Raw genomic sequence first — 22,741 nt, forward strand, 5'->3', positions numbered from 1 at the left:
GGGCCTCACTAGAACAGAGCAGAGAGAGAAGGTCTCTCCCCTCACCTCTCTTGCCTTGCTGCCACTCCTCTTTTTATGCAGGATACAACTGGCCTTCTGAGTAATTTAGAAATAATTTCTAATATCTGTGCAGCTTTCTAGCAGGCTGTTGAGTTCATGGCAAGATTTATGAAGTGAATTTCTAAGTGAAATAAATGTATGCTGTCATAAATCCATTAAAGTTTGACTGACTGAATGGTTAGAAATGTGAATGGCGAACGTGTGAAATAACGTACAGGGTATTTGAGGTTATTCTCTAAGTTAACAGAAAAATGAAAGAAGTCATTGATGACAGTGATTTGAGTTGAAATGAACTTGTGCTAACATAGTCTTCTGTTGTTTTTATATCCTTTAGATTAGAACAGGCAAAAGAGGCTGAATCAAAGGATGCTTTGAAGGACTTGGTTAATTTGATTACTTCCTTAACAACATATGGTGTAAATGAATTGAAACCAGCTGGTGTTACCACTGGGGTACCTTTCCTGCTACCTGGATTTGCAGTGCCGCAGCCTGCAGGCAAAGGTGTGTGTCTTTTCCCTTCTTCACTCTATGTTTTAAAATGTAAACAATAAAATGCAGAGAAGCTGTGTACTATGCAAACTGTTTGCTATTGAGGATAAGTTCTTTTACTAAGATTGCTTATTGAAACCCTTGGTTATCTTGTCCTAGAGGTCCTTTTTCTTTGGATTTAATAGTTAAAAAAACTAAATGTACAGTTTTGTGGGTTTTTCTGTTTTTTGTTTTGTTTTTGTTTGTTTAGTATTATAGGGCAAGTCAAACATCTGCAGGAAGCCCGTGATTTCTGTTTGGATGTTTTGAGGGATTATCGGTATGGGAAGATGCACGGATTTGATTTATAGTGTTTAATCTGACCTCACAAAACTTAGAACTTACTGAAGGGTGCTTTGATGGTGGTTTGTTATTGTTGTTTTGTTTTGTTTTGTTTCTGTTTTGTTTTGTTTTTGCTTTTTGTTTTAATTGTGGAGATTTGCTTTCTGTTACACTTGCTAAAGCTGACAAAAGCCATCTTGTGAGCTGTTGTTGTTTCATCACCAATGAGCATTCAGAATGGGAGTGGTGAAACCTGTGGTGTGCTTGCAGCCACAGTGAATTATGATACGGATCTAAGGCTGAGAAAATTTGCAGGGGAAATATTTTTATAAAAACAGAATTTTGATTCTACACACTTAAAATGCAGTTTGATTTTGTATGTAAGAAAAGGACTGTGGAGTTTAGCAGGTAACTGTGGAGCTAGCTTGCTTCTTGGGCTTCTCTCTGGTTTTAGTAACGTTGGAGATATTTGCAAAGGTTTTGTGATATGATAGGGTGATCTTTATAGATTGGTATTCTAATGGATTTACTTTGACTATTTCTCTGTATCTAATCACTTTGGACAATCACTTTTCTGGTGTTGAGAAAGTTCATTATTCATGGAATCTGTTTTCCCTTTGCAATAAACAGGAAAAGATGATATAGGCAGAGTTAAGTTTATTCACGTTCTGGTAATAACACTGATTTTTTGCCTGAGCTAATCAGTGTTGATGAGATAGTAACATAAGAACCCATTGTCTCTTACGTTCTCAAAAAAATCCCACCTCATATTTCATTTTATCATGTTTGTCATGACATCTGTCTGTTCCTTTTATTTCTCAGCTCTGTTGATGAGTTATCTGTGGAGAACGTATTAACACATTTCCTTAATTGCTTTTATTTAAATCTTTTTAGGTTTTGAACTCTGTAGAGCTGCTGAAGATTTGGTTTCTTCAGGGGTGCTTGTAACAATCAAAGATAATGCATTAATCTGCTTGATTGCCTGAAACAACTGTTTATACTCAATTAGAACATAACCAGTTGTGTCTGTCACTGCCACTGCCTATGTTTCTTTCATGTTTATTGAACTCCATCCACTTTCCAACATTTTTAATTTCAAAGAAAGCATGCAGAACACCTTCTTTTAGAAATGAATCGAATATGACTTGCAATTTACTGTGAATATTCTTCCAGTAAGTGAAACTGTTGCATGCAACTTTTCAAGGAAATTTCTTGTTCCTGTCTGGAGGAATACAGCAGGGAAGGTAGTCAGGTTAGACATTGAGGTAATTTAGTTTTCTTTTAAATTGGACAGCTGAGTTTGTAAAAGATGGAGACAGTAATACTCCACAGAGCATACACAACAAATCAAGATTCTTCTTTTACAAAAGGTTTGGAAATCATTTTAATGGTTTACTTTTAGCTTGTTTGGAGGTAAGGTTTTATTGTTAGAGTGTTCTGATTTTCTTTTATACTTGTATTTTTTTTTCCAAAGGATATTTATCATGAGGTGATTCTTACACAGTGGGATTGGACCACTATGAGTTGTACTATCCTTGTAAAAGTTACTACATTGAGCTTTGAGGTGACTTTCTGCTAGGGTAATATCTACACTGTCCATTGAAAATCATTGGTGCCACAGGAACACATAAGCGAGGCGGTCTTTGGCTAAATGAATGAGATCTGATTGAAATTTATGGCACTTAAAAGAAGTTTGACCTAGCTTTTAGAGATGGGAAGTCTTTGTGTAAAGCATACTGTAGCAGTAGTATTAGCACAAATTCTTCCATTTGTTTTAATTTCCTGATTATTGATGGTAATGGACCTTGCCAAAGCTTTCTTATTCACAGGCTGATTCCCAAAAGCCACCCCAATGCCATCATCTGATACTGGTATGATTATTCGTGTAAAATTCTATGCAGAACTGAGCAAGAGCATGCTCTCTGTTGAAGACAGGCCATCTGCAGCCCTCTGGAGTTTCTCTGCACTTAGCTCTCTTTTATCACACAGAATTTCCAAAGAGTGAATGGAGTGTGATAACTCAGAGGCCATGCATGCTGTTTAGCTTTGAACTCAACTGATAAGGCTTTGTCATTGCTTATTGCTCTATTAAGTGAAGGTGATCAGATGCATGTTCTTCTAAACTTAGCCTACCCAAAACTTGTGAAGGATGTAGTAGTCTTCAGTATTCCAGAGTGCAGAACGTTTTACTGCTTCTGTAATGTTTTCTTGCACACCAGATAGATGATATGCAGGCTTTATTTTTTTTCTCTAGAACTGTATCCCCTTGCAAACTTTAAAAATAGGTCACCTTACTTCCCCATTTGGAAGAAACTATCATTCATTTAGCTGCATGTGTAAACACTTGCTTACAAAGACGTCATTTGAAAGAGTAGTAAATCATAGGGTTTGCAATATAATCGGTTATGCAAAGGCTTCTTTGAAGAGCCCATTTTGATTTAAAAAGTAACGAATGTTATTTTAACCACGCTTATTAGAATGCATGGAATGTTATTAGTAAGTGTACTCATTGAGACAATCAAGAACTTTCACTTTTTTCTTCCCATCCCGCTTTGTTTTCTAATTTAGGTCACAGCGTGAGGAATATTCAAGCATTTTCCGTCCTTCAGAATGCATTTTTGAAAGCAAAAACTAGCTATCTAGCACAAATTATCCTTGATGGCATCACGAATATTTATATGGCGGACAATGCCAATTACTTCGTTTTGGAATCACAGCACACGTTGTCTCAGTTTGCAGAGAAAATTTCTAAACTTCCAGAAGTGCAGACCAAATACTTTGAGATGCTGGAATTTGTTGTCTTCAGCTTGAATTACATACCCTGTAAAGAACTGATCAGTGTGAGCATCCTTTTAAAATCCAGCACTTCTTATCACTGTAGCATCATTGCCATGAAGACGCTCCTGAAATTCACCCGTCATGACTACATCTTTAAGGATGTCTTCAGGGAGGTGGGGCTTTTGGAGGTGATGGTAAATCTTCTTCATAAATATGCAGCCCTTCTGAAAGATCCCACTCAGGCTTTGAATGATCAAGGTAGTGTGTGGTCTTCCATTTTACTAATGCATGTATTTTTGGCTGGGAATGTTGGAGGATAAGGAATATGAGGAAAACAAAGAAAGTTGGAATGTGGATCTTAAGGGCAGAGTTCTAGCAGGTATTTCTGTGCCATCCTATAAACACACTGGGGTTCCCTCTTCCTTTCTGTCCTTCACAAGGCAATCTCAGAAAATCAAAGTAAGAGTTCATAATTTACTTTTTCAAAAACTTTCGATGTATTGTTTTTAATGTTAAAGTTACTGTACATCAAAAGAAAGAGTGAAGAAACAATACATAGCCTGCCCATTTCTCCTGAGCTTCACCCTAGTTCTCTTGACTGGCCTGCTAGGAGTGCTGTAAAGCTCTTTATGGAGTTATGTATTTAAGTTTACTGACTTTTTTTTTAAAAGATGTTAGGTCTATATTCTAATAAGAACATTACAAAAAAAATTATGTATAAGTGTTTTCATGTCCCAATTTAGAAATCTCAGAGTTAAGTCACTAGCTGCTTGGCAAGTACAAACCATATTTGCATGCTTTTTAATATATTTTTTACTCAAACAGCAATAGAGTTAGCATGTGTCAGTGACACTTCTATGTGTAATTGTTGACTGATTTACCTGGGTTTATAGTATGAAGCTTTGCTGGTGAATCAGTTGGTTATGTGTAAAAACCTACATTGCCAGAAACTTTTGTTGGAGAGCATGTAATTTCTGAAGTGCTTCTCTATAAATGGATGAAGATGACATCTGATCAGAGTGCTGCCTTGTTGGATGTTGCCCTCATGTTCCACCTTGCAGCTTATTAATCATTCTTCTTTTCTGGAATGTTATGCTGTGCTTAAAATACCATATGCAGTGTAGGTTCATCTGTTACACCTGTCACATCAACACATTTGTATTACTTAGGTAGATGTAGTTTTGTGCTTTTGTGTGGAATTTCTCTTTCTGAGTATTTAGAGAACAAAGCAGATCCTGTTGGTTTTCATCAATGATGTGGCATTGTGACTTGAAGAAACGATATTTGGGGATATGAAACAACACACACAGCTGCACTGTCAGGCACTGAGCTCACAGAGCTCAAAAGCTTCTGTTAAAATTCTTGGTTTTATAAATGGCATTTTCACACATTTCATAATTAAGCTTTCCTGTGGATGCTCAGGCAGACTAAATCTTACTTGCTTTGAAATTTGCTTTGAAAACAAACTAATGTTTGTTTTCTCTGGGGAAATAAAGAAATTCAAAGCAAATTTCTTTTTCAAAAGTGGAAAAAATCAAGAAGCATCTTAGCAAAGAGTCTTTTTTTTTTTTTTTAATTTTTATTTTTACAATATCTCTACTTCTGCAATTATTTTTAGGGGATTCAAGAAACAGTTCATTTGAGGACCAAAAGCAGTTGGCTCTGTTGGTTATGGAGACCCTGACGGTTCTACTACAAGGCTCAAACACAAATGCAGGTAAGTAGAAAGACCATTGGCAAAGCAGTTATAAAAGCAAAGCACTTATAATAATGCAATTGAGAAATTTGCCTAAAGACAAAGTAGTCCTGATTTTCTATCTTCAGGCAATTAAACACAGCGAAATATCCTTTTTCTTTCTTGCCAAGTTTTCTTCCATAAGAGAAAATCAGTAGCATAACCTGGAGTACATAAAATAAAGGAATTTAAGTTTTGTTTTTGTTTTTGTTTTTTTAGTTGGTTGGTTTTAGTTGATATTCTTGGCAATTTTTTACTTAAAAAGAACCACACACATCCATTTCTCCTCAAACATTACTGCAGTCATCTGTAGTAGGGCTTGTAGCACTGGTTTTCTTACCACGAATGTAAGCGCGTAATTAGACATCTAATTTTCTGTTGACAATGTTATGTCTACTGAAATTTGATTTAGAAATATGTGCCATCTATAGTGTAAGATGTTTTCTTTTTTTGAAGGTATATTCCTTCCTAATCAGTACCTACAAGTAGGTCTCAGTTACAAGTGTCTATTTTTCTGAATGAGGCAGATTACACTGTACGTTATTTCCTTATCTTACAAAGAGCAACATCAAAAAAGAAAATGTTTATTTCACATTAGTACAAATTGTCTCTGGGAACTTAAAGCAACTGAAAAAGTGATAGGTGTTATTGCAACCTTTTGCTTTGCTTTATGAGAGGAAGAAGACGAGGGGAGGAAAAGGACAAAACCTTGGAGAAACGAAGTTTCTGGCCACAGAGGCCTTTTTCTCCCATTTCTTCTTTAGTTTTCTCTATTCTGACTGCTGCTTACTCCCTTCTGGTTTTGTTCCTGTTTTCAGTTCAATGTGAGAGGTTAGAATCCGTGACAAATGTCTAAGAATGAAATCTTACAACTGTCCAGCTCAACTGGCTCATTGTATAAACATAGCTCCTGGCCTAATGGCAGAAAGCTTCTAACTTTTTTATTTTCTGTTGTTGATTAAGCAGAATGTTTTCTCTAAATACAGATTCAATGTTCAACAACTTTTGGACAAATTGGAGTACTTTGCTGAACAAACTTCTGTTTAAAAAAAAAAAGTTTTGCTGTTTTTAAATTTTTCTCCTGCAGTGGTCGTCTTTATATAGATGAGTACATTCATACTTCTGTGTAGTTTTTCTCAATAAAAGCAAATTTGAAAGCAGTACAAATTTGAAAGCAGTTGGCTCTAAAAGAGAATTGAAATGTGTATATCTGTTTCAGGGGTAATATTTACAAAAGTGAGTTGCTTCTAGATGAAAAATAAATGAAAAAAGGAAGAGGGAATCAACAGGGAATGAGTCTGACTGGAGTACATCTTCAAGTTTATGCCTTTCACATTTTGCAAGATTATACTACCTCAAGGTTTCTAAAACAATTTTGTCCTTTTGCCTTTGGCAATTAATGTACTTTCTATCTGCCCCTCTGCTTTATTTCTTAGATTCAACAAGATGGTCATGGAAAGCAGAGTGGCTTGCTGAAAGAATTTCCATTGAGTTGATGGCTGTCTCTTTATTAACTCAAGGGAATACTGGACGAAAAAGGTGTTCTTAAGTGCAGGAGAGCTGGTGTAAAGTGATAGCTTTCTGCCTGTAATCCACAGATGAGAGTAATTTTAAGGGATTGACAAGAGCCGTCATATGGATGAGCCTATTGCCACTAGGTATAAGGATTCGCTGAAGGAGTCTGCAGCTCTAGTTAGGAGTTTAGGGCTTCCCTCCAGGTTAAGGAGGATATACTGGGGAGAAGTGTTCTCTTTTAAGAAAAAGCAAGGGAAAATTGACTGTATCTCTTCTCCTTTCCTACAGAAGAGTGGAGAAGGTACTTGTTCTCATCTGAAACCCATGGTCTTTTCTGGCAATAACACTAAGAAGCAAGTTCATGTGCCGAAGTACTAATAGCATGCAAAAACATATCACAACTTTACTTGGAAAACTGATTTCTTTTATCACTTGCATGCCCTGCTGGGGACTGAATCAGAACACAGAGGCTTTTTTCCTACAGGAAAAAAGAAGTTTCATTTGTTTTTTTTTCCTTTGTTTTTTGATGTTTTTCCTGTTTTGTGGGAGTGTACTCGTTCATTGAAAAGCTCTTTCCTCGAGCTTTTGACTAATGCAGTTCTGGTAGATAGTGTTTCTTTGCCTTGTAGGTAAAAATGCTTTAATACGTTAATTCTGTGTTGTCATTCAAATCCTTCAGAGGAGTTTAAATCTTGCCTGAGTAGGGCAAAAATGTCTGTTATCAGTGAAAGCAAGTGGAAGACAACTCCTCTTTCTGCTAGAGGCCAAGAACTGGGTGCCAACATGTCTCATTTCGCTAGCAGCAAGGAATTATAGCACTGCAGATTCTGAAAGATTCTAACAAAAGTTGTAGTTGGGAGTAACAGCTGAGATTCAGGGTAGAAAAGTAACTGCATCTTAGTGCACTCTGGAGGAAAGAAAGATACTATCTAGGTATTTTCTGAATGAGTTATTGAAATTGAACAAATGTAGTGGTACTTAAGAAAGAGTATGATGTTATATAGTCTGTCTGTGTGCTGTGTGCTGAACCTATGTATAGGTCATTCTGAGTAGATGTTTTGTGTAGCTACTGAAGAACACCAGGCTTCTGTATAGCTTTCCTCCCTCTATGGTCTTAATGACTTACTTCTGTTTTTCCTCATATACAGTGTGTTCTCTGTTGTGAGTTAAGCTAAAGTCTTCTTCTTGTCATCTGTCCCATTGCCAGCACTCTTGGAAGTCAACAGCAGATAGCTATTGTTTTTAAAACAACTACGTGTATGCCGGATGACTTCTATCTTTGTCTTATGTCTTGGGTGCATCATTGCTAGTGCATCATTGTTAATGTTCTATGATATTAATTTGCTTTTTTTTCCCCATGTGCTATTTAAACATAGTTACCTCATGGTAAGTTTCTAATCCTCTGAAATCTCCACTGTTGTCTAAGCCATTTCATTGCTATGCTTTTTTTTTTTTTTAGAGCTGACTCTTGAATTTTGTCCACAACACTGGATTTTTACATCTGCCAACTCAACTTTATCCACATACTTGCTAAATATGCTCATTCTTATATCAGTAAAGGCATTATTCACAGCATTCAAGCTGGGTGGCGTGTTCTTTGTCAAATCAGAAGGGCACAGTCGAGAAGCAGACATTACTCTGAATTGCTGTTTCAATTAGTTCTGTATTTAGTCTGTCATGATTGCATTTAGACTGTTGTGCCAGGCTGTTTATGCAGATGCTGTGGAAAGGGAAAATACTGCCAGAAACTTTACTGAAGTTGAGGTACATAACATGATGGGTACAAGGGCACAACAGCACAAGCTAGTTATCCTGTCAGGGGAGAGGGGAAAAAGTGTTGTTGGACTCTTTTGAATGGTGATTGAAGAGTAGACCAACTAGGCTAAAATAAGAATGTCAGAGAATTAGTGCAGATTACAGGTAAATCATATTAATCCATTATAAGCTTGAACATTTATTGCTCAGCTTGGGTTTTCTCATTAGACAGAATTAAGACATGTCAGAGCTGTGGCATGGAACCACAGAGGTTTTTTGTAAGGACTGCAGAGGCTGAAGGCTGTATTTTGGTCTTTTGCTCCAAGCTCAGATGTGTGACAGAGCTGTATAGGAAGAGGGAAGAGACCAACTCTGAGAAAAGTTGGAATCCCTGTTTGTGCTGTAGGACAGGGATGTGAGCACAGTGGCCTGTTTCCAGAGATGGGAGGTTTTAGGACAATTTTCAATTAATATTGCATGTGTTCTATATATCCAGTAAGTTTGAGAACAGTTAATTGTTTAAGCTTTATTGCTGCAGAGATGAATCTTGGCAAAAGAAAGCTTGTGTATTATCTCGCAGTTCTTGTGGACAGAGCAGATCAGTGCTTATAGCTGGCTGCTCTTGTCCAGCAGCTCAGTTATGTTTTTGTCAACGAAACAAATTACTCCAGAGTAATAAGTGCGATTCTTAATGAAAACAGCTGATAGTCTTCATTAAAGGTGCAGCTTTTGTTCCATCTTTTAGTTTTAGTCGACTCTTTCACCTGTATCACAAGAAGAATAACATTTGTTGAAGTAGCTGAATTATTGAGGAGACTTGTAGAACAGCCCCCTTATATTCAACACCTTTGATGGAAAACATTTGAAGAGGAGTTCTATTTTGTTTGTTGTGAGAGGCAAGTACTAGTACAAGTCATGAAGCATCCATACAGCTAAAACCCTGTCATCCAATCTTTAGAAGTGAATCGAAATGTCTTTGTGTTTTCTTTGTTGTTATTTGTCACTGATTATATATTATTTTTTTTATTACCCATGCTGCTACCCTTACAACCTTCCCATCCCTCCCCCCAATCTGCATAGGTATTTTCAGGGAGTTTGGTGGTGCAAGATGTGTGCACAACATTGTGAAGTATCCACAGTGCCGACAGCATGCTCTGATGATCATCCAGCAGTTGGTGTTATCACCTAGTGGGGAAGATGATATGGGCACTTTGCTGGGACTGATGCACTCTGCTCCACCTACAGAACTGCAGCTGAAAACGGACATCTTAAGGGTAAATGAAGTACTGCTTAGGACTCCCTCTTAAGACATTCATCTATAATTTTTAAAAAATACTCTGAGTAAGGGATTTCATGTATATTGTCTGTGGAGTATATATATATATACTGAAATATATATATTGAATACTGAATATATATATTGAAATTAGTATATTTGATGCTTTTATTTTTTTCTGTCCATCCACGACAGGTTTCAGAATCACAGAGATGAAAACTAGTGAGTGATTTTGTTTTTAGTACCATCAGCCTTAGGGGATGAGATTGTACAGCTATGATAATCTTCCCTGCAGAGTATTATTTAGTTAAATGTTTTGAGAGTACATAGGAAAAAAATCAAGCATGTACACACAAGTGTATTTTCAGCACTGGCTTGTGTTGTCTTGGGACATGCTTGTTTTAAAATATAACACAGTATGTTAGTTCTAAAAGTTGAATGTGTCAATGTAAATGTTAGTATCCACAGAATAGAAGTCTATATGAGGGGGAAAAAAAAACAACAAACAAACCCAAACAAACAAACAAAAAAAAACCACCAAAAATTGCTTCCTTAAGCAAAACTAGAAATATTGCAAAAGAAGCCTGGCAGTGGAGGAAGAAGACTGTCTACTGTTATTTCTTACAAGCTTTTTGGCTGCTAATCTAAACCCACAATTTCTGTTCAGAATAGCTAATATTATTTTGAAAATAGACATAGTACTGTTATGTTAGGCTAGAAAAGCTAGGCAAGTAGTATTGGGTAAACAAGAGTGTTACTCGAGAGAATTGGCAGACATTTAGGTTCATCCTTGTTAGAAGGAGCTGTAGTATTCCTCTGACAGATGAGCAGCCATATGTTATTCTAAAAGAGAAAGGGGAAAGCTAATAACAAAACGATTCAGTTAGTGTATTTTGTCTGTCGGCATCTTCTAGTTTTAAGTGTATCTAATTCATGTCACTCAAAGGCAGAGAAAAGTTACAACAATAGGTAATACTATGGTAAGTCAAGGTTCTTGTCCTCTTTGTCTGACCTCTTGTATTTGCCTCCATTTGCGCTGTTTTGGTGTGGAATTGACAACTGAGACTGTTGCAGTGGTACGTCCCATAAATTTGATCCAGGTTTGGCAGGAAATGAGATATTGCCCTTGAAAGAGTAAAACAGTCTGTTTCACTGTCCATCCTTTGAGTGCATCAAAACAGTGTGATAATGAAGAAATGAGCAGTCAGTGATGGAAGATTTACTTTATTTTTGTGCTCTATTTTTTTCTGGAACAGTGACAGTTTCCTGCTGCCTGTGACACTAGATATGGAGATATTTTTTTTTCCCTCTATTTTGTTTATTCACAAGTGGGTCAAACTTCCTGTGACAGCTTCTTTTTTTAGGTAGTGTGGGAGTCACATCATCACTGAGTTCCCCGTTTCACAGAAGTTTGGGTGTTATTCTGTGATATTGAGATCCACATTGTTTCCACTGTTTGTGCTGTATATTTGTATTTCCTTCAATCAGTAATATTTTCTGCATAATTGTTTCTCTCTGAGGTTTGTTTTGGGGCAATTTTTTTAAAGCCATGTTTCATTCAGCTCAAATATTTATGGATTTCTAAGTAGAGAAAGATTAAATCTAATACTTTTCTTACTATTTACTTATTATTGCTGTTTAGTTTTGAGTGCTGGCAATGCTTTGTCGAGAAGCTTATGCATTGTGGATTACTGCAGCCTGTATTAGTGTGCTTTGAGGTTTTAAGTATTTTGATTTCTCATAGCTACCTACAGTTGTTTGCCTCTTTTTCCAAATTGTGAAGTATGATGGCAGAGTAGATTCTTCTCTAGCAGCTGTATTCTCTGCCTTATCACTAAGAGAATTATGTGATAATTTAGGGCTCTGCTCTAGACTCGACTAAATCTTTTCTCTTGGCCCCTTCTTTCTTCAATGTGTAATTTCTAAGTTAGGGATAATGCTTTATTTCCTTCCCTTTGTCTTTTTATTTTGTAAGTTCTTGAGGATGTGGACTTTTAAAATACAGAGGTCTTTGGAGACTTGATGAGTTACCCAGTTCTGACAAAAGACAATAGTTTTGCTTGCATATCAAACAGAAATGCTCCTATCTTTTTTTCAAGGAATCAGTAATGCTGTTCTATTTTCTTCTTCATTTTGATTATTTGTTTTGTCGGTAGGCTCTCCTGTCGGTGCTAAGAGAGAGCCATCGCACCAGAACTGTATTTAGAAAAGTTGGTGGATTTGTGTATGTCACATCTTTGCTCGTTGCTATGGAAAGATCTCTGTGCTCACCACCGAAGAATGGCTGGGAGAAAGTAAACCAGAATCAAGTGTTTGAACTGCTTCACACGGTGTTCTGCACACTGACTGCAGCAATGCGCTATGAGCCAGCCAACTCTCATTTCTTCAAAACAGAGATCCAGTATGAAAAACTGGCAGATGCTGTTCGATTGCTTGGCTGCTTCTCAGACTCAAGAAAAATAAGTCCATTGAATGTCTTTCCTTCAAATACACAATTATTTCAAAGACTGTTGGAGGATGACCTAATCGCTCTGGATTCTGTGTCACCTACGCTAAGACATTGCAGCAAACTTTTTATATACCTCTACAAGGTAGCAACAGATTCTTTTGACAGGTATGAACTCTGTTCTTTTTTCCCTGGTGTTTCTCAAGGTAATTTCCTTCAGATGTACTCATGGCAAGCTTTTGTATATCTGTTTAAATCTATTTCTTTGTTCCTTTATTCGGTGAGAGAAGTAAGATGTCTCTGTCTCACCAAATATTGACTTGGCTTACTGGTGTCCTCAGGAGTATGAGACACTCCCTCTGATGTTGAATGTTCTTGTCACAGCAGTAATTAAAACTGAGATATTGCTTGTGATTGTGTTTGATGAGTTTAAGCAGCCTGCTGGTTGATAGACAGACCACCTGATTGCTTTATCATACAGAATGTCCAGAAGTTGATGTGTTTATTAAGTCAAATGAGAAATTGGCTTTTCAGTGTAACACCTTAACTTCTTTCCATTGAAACATGGGATTTTAAAGTAAGTCAGTGGAGAATATGACAAATTTATTTTGTTTTAGACAGATAGGCATGTTCTTCAAGTTCTATCTAACCTGTCAGTAATAATAATTATCTGGAAGATGTCAGATTTAAACAGGTAGAATTTAAGTGACACCTGATACGAGGAATGAAAAGTAACGTGTCTTTTGAGATTGTTCACAGTGACAGTAAAACATATTGAAATATGTATTTAAGATTTGCTTTATCTGAAGGTAGTTCTCATGTATCATTCAAGGTCCAAGAAAATAAGATATAGACCCTCCACTTCATAAATGGGGTATTGAAGCTTGTGTACCTCAGGTACTTAATGCATTTAGTCCTGTTATTCAAAGATGCACCATCTGATTTACAGTCAAAGTAAGAGTCTGATTTTTCCAAGTGTTACAGGTGTGATCTTATATGTCGAGATATTAATAGAGTTGGAGGTTGGTCAGGTTCTTGAAGTTGTTGACTGGTGAAGCACCAGACTTCATGGTTTGTGAAAGATTTTCCTTCAAAGCAGCAAATAATCTTTTCTGGGTTTTTAAAACAGCAAACAAACAAATACCTCACAAACCAAGAACAGAAATTAATTTCTTAATCTCATTTTAAAAGATTATTAAAATATTCTGGTTGTGAGAGGAAAATGTGTGTTAAGAAAGTGCTGTGCATGCTGTAGAAAGTTATAGCACTAACTAGCAGTAGAGCATGAAGAATCAGTGGGGTAAGTAAATTCCTTAATGCCACAGCATAAGCTACCTCAAGTTTCTATTTTGTTGTCATTTTCAGTCACAGCTTTTTCCATTCTTGAATTTTCTGATCATCAGTCCTTGTGAAGTTTATGTTGATTTTGTCTTAACCACGTCGATTTAACTTAGGCTTTACTTTTCCTTCTCAATTTCTGCTGTTTAATATTGAGAGATGCTCTATTTTGCCGATGTGGTCATATTGATAACTCTACCAAGTAATGAATGAGCACTGCGGAGCCGTGCCGTAAGACAGGGCCATGCTGTGCATGTCCATACATTTACCTGATGAGTGCCACTCAGCAACGTTCTTTGTCATCTGTGTTGATTCTGAAGAATGAGTCCAATAAAGACTTCACTGGTGATGGCTGTGTAAAACTAACAAGCTTTCGACCTCTGGTTTCTTCTCTAACCTCTCTGTCCTACCCCTGTCTGTTTTGTCTGTAGTCGTGCAGAACAGATCCCTCCTTGCCTGACAAATGAGACCTCTCTCCCCTCTCCTTGGGGTACGCCAGCTTTGTCAAGGAAAAGGTACCGATGCTTTTAAGAGAAGTTCATCTTGCTTCTGGTTTCTCACTGTTGTTTCTTCATTCTCATTTTTCTCTCGGTTGCTACTATCTGTGAGGTGTCCATTTTTGCTTGTATGCTTACTGGATGAAATGAATGTCAGGGTGTATTTCATGATGAGTTGTACTTAGTTCTGCTAATATACGAGAGAAAAATTTCTCCAGAGTCTCAAATTACTTTGAGTTATGTTAATGGTCGCAAATCAAAAGGTCTAGAGTAGAATGTGATCTAAGAAATGTAAAAACAATCAGGAGCAGTTCAGAGAAATTCAGACTCTGCTAGTCTGTAATGTAATGCAGCAAGATTTGTTTTTCCTCAATTGTTTTACTCAATTAATTTTTCAGGAAGAGGTACTTTTAGTCAGAAGGTCAATGGCTTGTTAGAGTGCTCATTTGTAACAGTTAGACTTCGTCAGAGTGGCTTCTTACACTGCCTGCTTCTTCCTTTCCCTCCTTAGGGGGACAATGTGAATAATGTATAAGCATGAGTAAATTAATTTTTTGCAGAGTGTGCACTGACTTGCTGATGTATAACATTTGATCGATAGTTTGGCAGGATTTTGTAAGACCTGTGGTCTTTTCCCTGCCTAGGGGAAGTGTTTTTGAACTGACTCTTTGTTGCTTTTATGTAAATACTTCCATATGGGAAACTGTATAGGGAAGTTAAGGTGTTTTCAAGAGGCGTGCAAAGCTTACTAATGTTTGCTTTTAGGTTATAGCTTTCTGCTGTGTTGTTGACAGAGAAAGCCAACTGCCTGCTCTCCACTGTTTCCTCTGATCAGTTTGTTGCATACAATGTCAAAGGGCAGGCAGATTGAGGCAAGGGCCATCTGCTTGTTTGTTCATCATTCTGAGTATTGACTGGGAGTTTAATTAGGCTTTTCCTGTACTACTGTATTACAGCTTCAAAGTTGACTTAATAAGGTGGACACGATAGTGCTGATTTAGGACACTTAGAAGTAAAATTTGTGCTTAAAGTAGGATGGAAGTTTTCTCTAAGAGTGCTTTGAAGAGATGCATTTCATTAGACTGAAAAGCATTGCTAAATACAATCAGATTTCTAAACTGTGTCCTCTAGAACTTACATGGCGGTTATCAGGGTTATGTTGCAAAGAGATGGCAGTTCTCCTCTTCAGGTATTGGGAGGAAGACTTTTGCAAGAAAAAAAATGCATATATTTAAATTTCTGTCTTAAGAAAGAGAAAAGGTTAAGAAAAGGTTAAGAGACTTTCTCTGTACGACACTGTTTCAAGTTGTTCTGCTGTCCTTAATTATATTTAATTTTCAAAGAAACAAGCAAGGCTGCTTCTATCTACCAAGTATTTAAAGCATTAAGTCTGCTGGAGAAGTTTGTTTGGAAATTTGGTGGTTAAAGAGTTGGTAAAAAAAAATCTTTGGGAAAATTGATTCGGACAGATTTTTTTCCTTAGATTCGTTGTACTATTCTGTGTGTGGTCTAAGTATTAGCCACAGGAGCTAAGCATCAGAAATTTCATCTTTTAAAAAAGAATGTTGTATGTAAAAAGTGCCCTAGGGTTCTTTCAGATGCCAAATTTCCGTTGAGCTGTCTGTAATCTTTCTGATGGGCATGCTTTTGTTTGAAGCTCTCTTTACACAGCCTATTTTCTGTCCAGTACAGGAAGATTGTGCTGTGTTTTATAATGTCCTGTCTTTGGCTAAAATAAGTAGTGCCTCCAGCTTTCACCACAAATGATCTTCCTTTTTGTTGCTGGTTTGTGTGTTCAAGATGCAACCGCTGAAATATTTAGGACAGAACTGTACTTGCAGCCATTGTCACCTTCCCTGTGTGTTCTGTTTCAGCAGGGAAAAAAGGCTTCCTGATGAAAAGTGCCTAATGGCTGAGACAGCGAAAGTCTGTGAGCATTATTTCTGTTGAAGGCACATCTTCCTCACTGGGAGCAGGAGGGACAAAATGATTGTCTTGACTGATGGGATAGAAGGGGAGACCCTGTTTTAGCTCTCACTTTCTGTAAAATGACAAGCAGTACTTGATTCTCAATAAAACTCTTATCTAGGAGTATGTTTTCTTTCTTCTCACAAGTAGGTGTATACCTTAAACACTTCGTATGTATGTACGTATGTACACTAAAGAAGATTCATGTAAAATGAGATTGCTTCAACAGTCACTGTAAGATTGAGAGCATATGGGCTGCTGGCAAGGGTGTGCACCAAGATAAACATTGTTCCTGCCAGTTGGTTGGAAGTTGCCCACAGTTGTTTGCTAGCAAATTTCATAAGTATTTGTTAAAGAAACTGGGGATAAATGGGTTCTTTGGAACGAATGCACCTTTCAACAGGAATATTGGTTGCCTGTGCGTGCTGCTGCTGCAACTAGGATGAGAACAGGGATGAGAAAGGCAACTTTTGTGTTCTTTAAGTTGTGCGTCACCTAGGGAACAGATTCCTACAGTATTAAAGTGCCCTCGAGAAATTTAGGCTCTTCTGGGTTGTCTGTGGGAAAATGCATCAATTGGCTTGAGAAAAGTGCTTGGTATGTTGACCTGAGAGAAGGGAAAGGAATACTGGTAACATCCATGTACCAGTTAGACTTTACAGCAGCTGCTAAAAAAACAACAAAACAAAAAACCCAAACCAACAAAAAACCCCTCCAAAACTCGACAAAGATTGTAGCAGCTGGAGGTTGTAATGGTGTGTTGTTTTTTTCCCTGCAGGCATGCATATCATTCTGTTTCAACACCTCCTGTTTGCCCTCAGAAAAACATACCTGATATGAAACTCCAAGCGGGATCTACATCCATGCAAAGCGCTGACGCGGTTGTTATTCACCCTGGTGCTATGCTTGCGATGCTGGATCTTCTGGCCTCTGTTGGATCAACTACACACCCAGAGGTGGGCAAAACATCTCTGCTGTCTTCTGCCTTGGGAGTGACTGTGTAGAAGAATGGTTACAGGATATAAGAAAGAGGCAGTGTACTCTTACTTCCTGCCAAGAAACTTGTAAGATTTGCAGAACTATCAAATTAAATAGTTATGTAGGAAAGGTCTGATAGAAATCATTTTGTGTTAGCTTGACTTCATTTTTTTCTCTCAAACTCCTTTTATTTTCAAAAAAGAAGGTCATGCAGGTTTTCATTGTCCCTGCAAGGTGCACACACAACTTAGTACAGGACATTTTGTGTATTGATTGCCAAGGGTGGTTTCCCTTTGATTATTATGCATAAGGGTTTTCTCAGTTCGTCTCTTCTGAAGTTGCACATTGTTTTTGTTTCATCTCAGCATGCGCTCGACCTCCAGCTGGCAGTGGCCAACATCCTGCAGTCCCTTGTGCATACGGAGAGGAACCAGCAAGTCATGTGTGAAGCTGGGCTCCACGCACGCCTTCTCCAGAGATGCAGCGCTGCTCTGGCTGATGAGGACCATTCGCTGCATCCCCCGCTCCAGAGGATGTTTGAAAGGCTGGCCTCCCAGGCATTGCAGCCCATGGTGCTCAGGTCAGAACGACACTATTGAGTCCTGCAGAGCCAGGCCCTTGTGCCTGTGCTGAGGCTGGCTGACTGTAAATAGCCTGGATTGTTAGAGAGCATAAACGGCCTTGTGTGGCAGCGGATGGCACAGAATCCTGCTTTATTTCTCCTTAAATAGCCTGTCTTGCTTCTGCTAATCAGCATGTGGCCCTGGAGATATGGGGAATCAGGGAGAAGGAGTATGATGGAAGGAAATGTGTTTTTTTCCCCACAGAGATTGCACTGAAGTTGCTTACTTCCTTCCTGTAAATACTGAGAGGCTATCCATTGTGCAGTCCCTGGCTAGGCTGTCAGCAAGAGGACACGCAGAGATTGTAAAAGTGATGGTGCTACAGAAGGGAGTCAGTCGCTAGATGTTTCTTTGTAGCTTTAAATACCCCAGACTGGAAAAGCTTCAGGGCAGCTGTTTGATTTGTCCCTTCAGCGTGTGTGAAGGAAGCACTGGGATGTGATGGCAGAAACGTCTGGAGAAATGGAGCCTTTATAGAAAGAGTGGGGCTGATTGACCTCTTCTTCAACTTTGGTGGCATTGCCTGGCCTTGTTCTGGACCGATTCTGCTGTAACGCATTCTGAGAACAGATAGAAAGGATAAATAAAAGAAGTGACTTTATTGAGAATTTACTTATTGTTGTGAAGCACGACGTCAAAAAGTTGAGCTTCCTGTATGTTAGTGCATGAATATTTGCGTATATTTCTGTGCTGATGCTAGAGAAGGAAGGTTGAAAAGTTTATTGTGTGCATATTGGGAACCATTTGTTGATACCTACACAGCTGTGTCACGCTTTTGAGTTTCTTGCTGGATCTCACCTAGCATGAGGAATTTGATGTTCTAATCCTCTTTGGGTAGGTAAGTGGCTGAGATACAATCAGAACACTTTGCCACTTCCCTTTGGTGGCATCTGGAATTACTGAAAATCACTTCAGTGTGCACACTTGTCATCACAGAGACTTGAGCATCCCCAAGCCATAGATATTGATAACATAGCTGTAGCTACAGATACAGTCGATATCTATAAGCACAGATGTTAGTAGCTCTGAAGCTGTCCTCCTATTGCAACTGAACAGATGGATGAAACAGTGCAGAGATGACTTTTTCATGTCAGCTTGTGGTTTCTAGGTGAGCTCAGCTTTTTGAGTATGCAGCAGGGATACCGATCCTCTCCCCCAAGAATGTAGTGGCCTTATTGCCAAGAAGTTGTCTGCTTTATTAAAGCCTTTTTGATTAGTTGAAATAACACTGACTTTTGATAGCATGTCTTCAAAGTTTGAAGTTTCAAATCAATCATGTGTAATTATTCTCTATTTTGTTTAGTATTTTTAGTTAAAAATATACTTAAGTTGCTTGGAGAAGGCTCCGGGGAGACCTCATTGTGGCCTTCCAGTACTTGAAGAGAATATACAAACAGGAGGGGTTATGACTGTTTACATGGGTAGTTAGTGATAGGACAAGGGGGAATGGTTTTAAACTAAGACAGAGGAGGTTTAGTTAGATAGTAGGAGGAAGTTTTTCCCCCAGAGGGTGGTGACACACTGGAGCAGGCTGCCCAGAGAGGTTGTGGATGCCCCATCCCTGGAGGCATTCAAGGCCAGGCTGGATGTGGCTCTGAGCAGACTCTGCACATAGCAAGGGGGTTGAGACAGATGATTTTGAGGTCCTTTTCAACCCAAGCCATCCTATGTTTCTATGAAGTAACTAACTTTAATGGTATTGTATTTGGTACCATTCAGGGATAAAAACTTGAATATGATCCTCAAATTCTTTTTTGTCTTCTTTCCTAGGGAATTTTTACGCTTGGGAAATCCTCTGAATTGCGGAGCTTGGGACAAAAAGCTGTTGAAGCAGTACCGTGTGCACAAACCGAGCTCGTTGAGTTTTGAACCAGAAATGAGAAGTAAGTGCTGAGGTACCAGAAGTTTGTGTAAAGGTCACTCTACTTCATATCCTTCAACTGCATATTTATGTAAATATTTGTACATAAACATGCAGAAAGAAATAACTTTGCCCCAGCATTGTATGGATGTGGAATCATCAGGACAATTTAACTGGAAAAAAGAGGGAACACGGTACTTAATTACATCGCTAGATGTGTATGAAATCAACATTTCTAAATTTACAAATAGTAGCAATTAAATACAAAACATCTTTATTGTCTGGGTGATGGAGCCCTGGCATAGGTTGCTCAGAGAGGTTGTGGAGTCTCTTGAAGCTCTTGAAAATCCACATGGGCATCAGGCTGGGTACCCTGCTATGAATGTCCCTTGCTAGAGCAGATGACTTTCAGAGGGATATTCCAACCTTAACCCTTCTGCTATTCTTTGATACTAGCTCGCTTTCAGGTTTTTGGTGGATGCTATGGTTGTAGCTGATTAACAGTAAAAGGAAAAATATTATTTTCAGATATGAGGACTGCTCTGAAAGTAATGCCTTCTATTTTATGGTGTTAGCCCATAATGTCAGAGGCAGATGTTGTTGGAATGGCAATAGAGGTTGAACCTTCCTGCCAATATTGTTACATTTTGTTGCCATGAGACAGATGGCAGCAGCAGAGGGGCAATTTGACCACATGGCATCTGACATGGAAGGGTGTATGAAGCAAAGGTATGGAACCGAATTCCTCTGTACGGTAGAAATTGTACCCATTGACATTCACTGTGCTTGTGGAACGTTTGTGGATATTAACACAGTGGAAGTTGGACTGTGTGGCAACACTTTCCTACCAACAATGCCATCATAGCAGCGGTGAAACGGTGGGCTACCTTTACTGGTGCAGATTTGATCAGCGCAGCATACAGGTTCTTGTTTGTCGCTAGCAAAAGTGTGTAGCTAACGGTAATGACTGTGTTAAAAAATTGTGTTCTATACCTGAGAATAACACTGTCACTTAGTGTTATTGTGCTTCTTATATCTGCTGTATTTTCTGTGGAAATAAATAAGAGGTGTTAATATCAGAGCAACCTACGTACTTCAGGGTTCACATCATGTCATTACATCTGTGTAGATGGATCCCATGGATTCAGGAAGGTGGCAGATGAAATTGCTGCTGCTGAGTCAGAATACTTACTTGATATTGTCAGATTGTAGATATACATACATACGTGCTCTGTGAAAACTCTCATTATTTCTTTGTGTTCTGTCTGATAGAGTGCCTCATACAGCAGTGGCCCATCAGCTATAATTTTCGTGCTAGAACACTTGCATATGTTTTCCAGCTATTTAATAAATCAGCCTGGTGAACCTTGCTGAATGTCTGTAACGGGTTGTTTGAATTTAATATCAGTGGATTTCTCTAGCTGATCTTGAGCCTCTCTTCCACACGTGCCCCTCTCTCCTATTATTCATCCTATTATTCATCAGTTGTAGAGCCATTCACGTAGTACAGGGAAGTCTCAGTGGGTGGTAGTACAAACATGTTGTTGGTGAGTTTCCAAAGCATGTGATATTTATTTCTGGATGTTGATTTGGTCATCAAACAGTGCGTTGTAAAGCATTGTTCACAGCTTAATGCTTGAGTTATTTAAAAGGAACTAAAAAGTATCCTGAATGGTGTTAAGTTACAAGCATTACAATACCTTCTCTCCAGTGTCTACAAAACTCTTATGTTTCATTTTAATTTCAGAGATACAAGATTAAGTAATTGCATTCTATTCTGTTCGTGTTATGTCATCAGACTATGTGCACTGGAAAAGAGAGAAGGGAAAGAGAGTAACCATTTCTCTTGGCTAGCACTGAATTCTTTTATTTATTTATGTTTAATAGGGTATTATTAAAGGATGGAGGAAGAATAAACAGTGACAACTGAAAATATGAATTTGAGAAATTACTAGACTAAGAAAGAGAAGGCAAAACTACCTTTGTGGGTATGCTGCAGGTTACTGCATTCAATCTCTGAGCAAATCTGAGCTTCTCTGCTTATTTTGAGTTCTGAGGCTTTTAGTTCAGAGCTATTGCATCTGAATAACATCAAGCAGTTTCTTTTCTGTCTGCTAAGCCATATAATAGGTATGTTCCTGACATATGTGAAAGGAGCATTTGCTGGTGTGAGGTAATGAGATGGGTTGTTCACTCAGTTTCTGATAGCCCTGCCAAATCTCTGTGCCATCTTGCAAAGATGTTAATCAGTTTGCCTCAGCTGAATTATATAGGCTGAAAGCTTATATAATTTGGTTGGATGTTAGGAAACAGTGGTAAGGCATTGGAACAGATGGCCCAGGGAGGTGGTGGAGTCACTGTTTCTGGAGGTGTTCAAGAACTGTGGAGGTATGTCACTGAGGGACGTGGTTAGTGGGCATGGTAGAGCTGGGTTGGGATTGGACTGGATGATCCTAGAGATCTTTTCCAACCTTAATGATTCTATGATTCCAGTGAGGGAGCAGTGCTTTCCAACTCTTGATCTTCTAATGAGAGGCTGAATTTGTGGGCAGTCATTTGTCATTCAGCTGTTGCTCTGGAGAGACCCAATAAAAAGCCTGAAAATGCTGCCTCCTTGCAATACTGTATTTTGTATTGATTTCTTAATGCAGATAGCATGGTTACCTCAATGGAAGGTCTGGGTTCAGACAGCGTCTTCAGTTTGCATGAGGACAGCCACTACCGGATCAGTCGGAGCCTGCTCAAACCAGCTGAAGGAAGCACAGTCCCCCTGACGCGAGTGAAGTGCTTGGTGTCCATGACAACACCCCATGATATCAGGCTTCACGGCTCATCAGTCACTCCTGCCTTCATCGAATTTGACACATCTCTTGAAGGGTTTGGGTAAGGTACCATAGTGCTCTCAAAAAGCATAGGGCACAATGCAGTGTTCTGTTACTTTCTTCTTTCAAAGGAATGATTGAAATTTTTAATGGACTGTTTGCAGTCTGGAAATGAATGGATGAATCCTTTAAAGAAAAGAAAGTAATGCTTCATGCCACAGATGTCCATTGTGTCACTGACTTGAAGCTAATGCGTGCCACGTGTAAAAGTGCAAGTCC

General features: G+C 38.5%; 1 protein-coding gene across 11 annotated transcripts in view; it reads left to right on the forward strand.

The window, feature by feature from the left end:
• WDFY3 (WD repeat and FYVE domain containing 3) overlaps positions 1-22,741 on the forward strand; it is a 141,099-nt gene that overhangs the window by 56,884 nt on the left and 61,474 nt on the right. For 10 of the 11 annotated variants that reach the window (XM_090139035.1, XM_090139033.1, XM_090139032.1 and 7 more), the window contains exons 9-18: positions 395-561; positions 3,439-3,906; positions 5,267-5,365; positions 9,734-9,927; positions 12,086-12,543; positions 14,145-14,228; positions 16,957-17,134; positions 17,522-17,736; positions 19,550-19,662; positions 22,292-22,523. In XM_090139035.1, coding sequence (XP_089995161.1) covers positions 395-561; positions 3,439-3,906; positions 5,267-5,365; positions 9,734-9,927; positions 12,086-12,543; positions 14,145-14,228; positions 16,957-17,134; positions 17,522-17,736; positions 19,550-19,662; positions 22,292-22,523 — 2,208 coding nt within the window. The remainder of the gene's footprint in view (positions 1-394; positions 562-3,438; positions 3,907-5,266; positions 5,366-9,733; positions 9,928-12,085; positions 12,544-14,144; positions 14,229-16,956; positions 17,135-17,521; positions 17,737-19,549; positions 19,663-22,291; positions 22,524-22,741) is intronic. The other variant, XM_031596716.2, reaches the window with a different exon arrangement.

Source organism: Phasianus colchicus, chromosome 4, assembly GCF_987193195.1.
Source record: "Phasianus colchicus chromosome 4, bPhaCol1.hap1.1, whole genome shotgun sequence".
NCBI lineage: Eukaryota > Metazoa > Chordata > Aves > Galliformes > Phasianidae > Phasianus > Phasianus colchicus.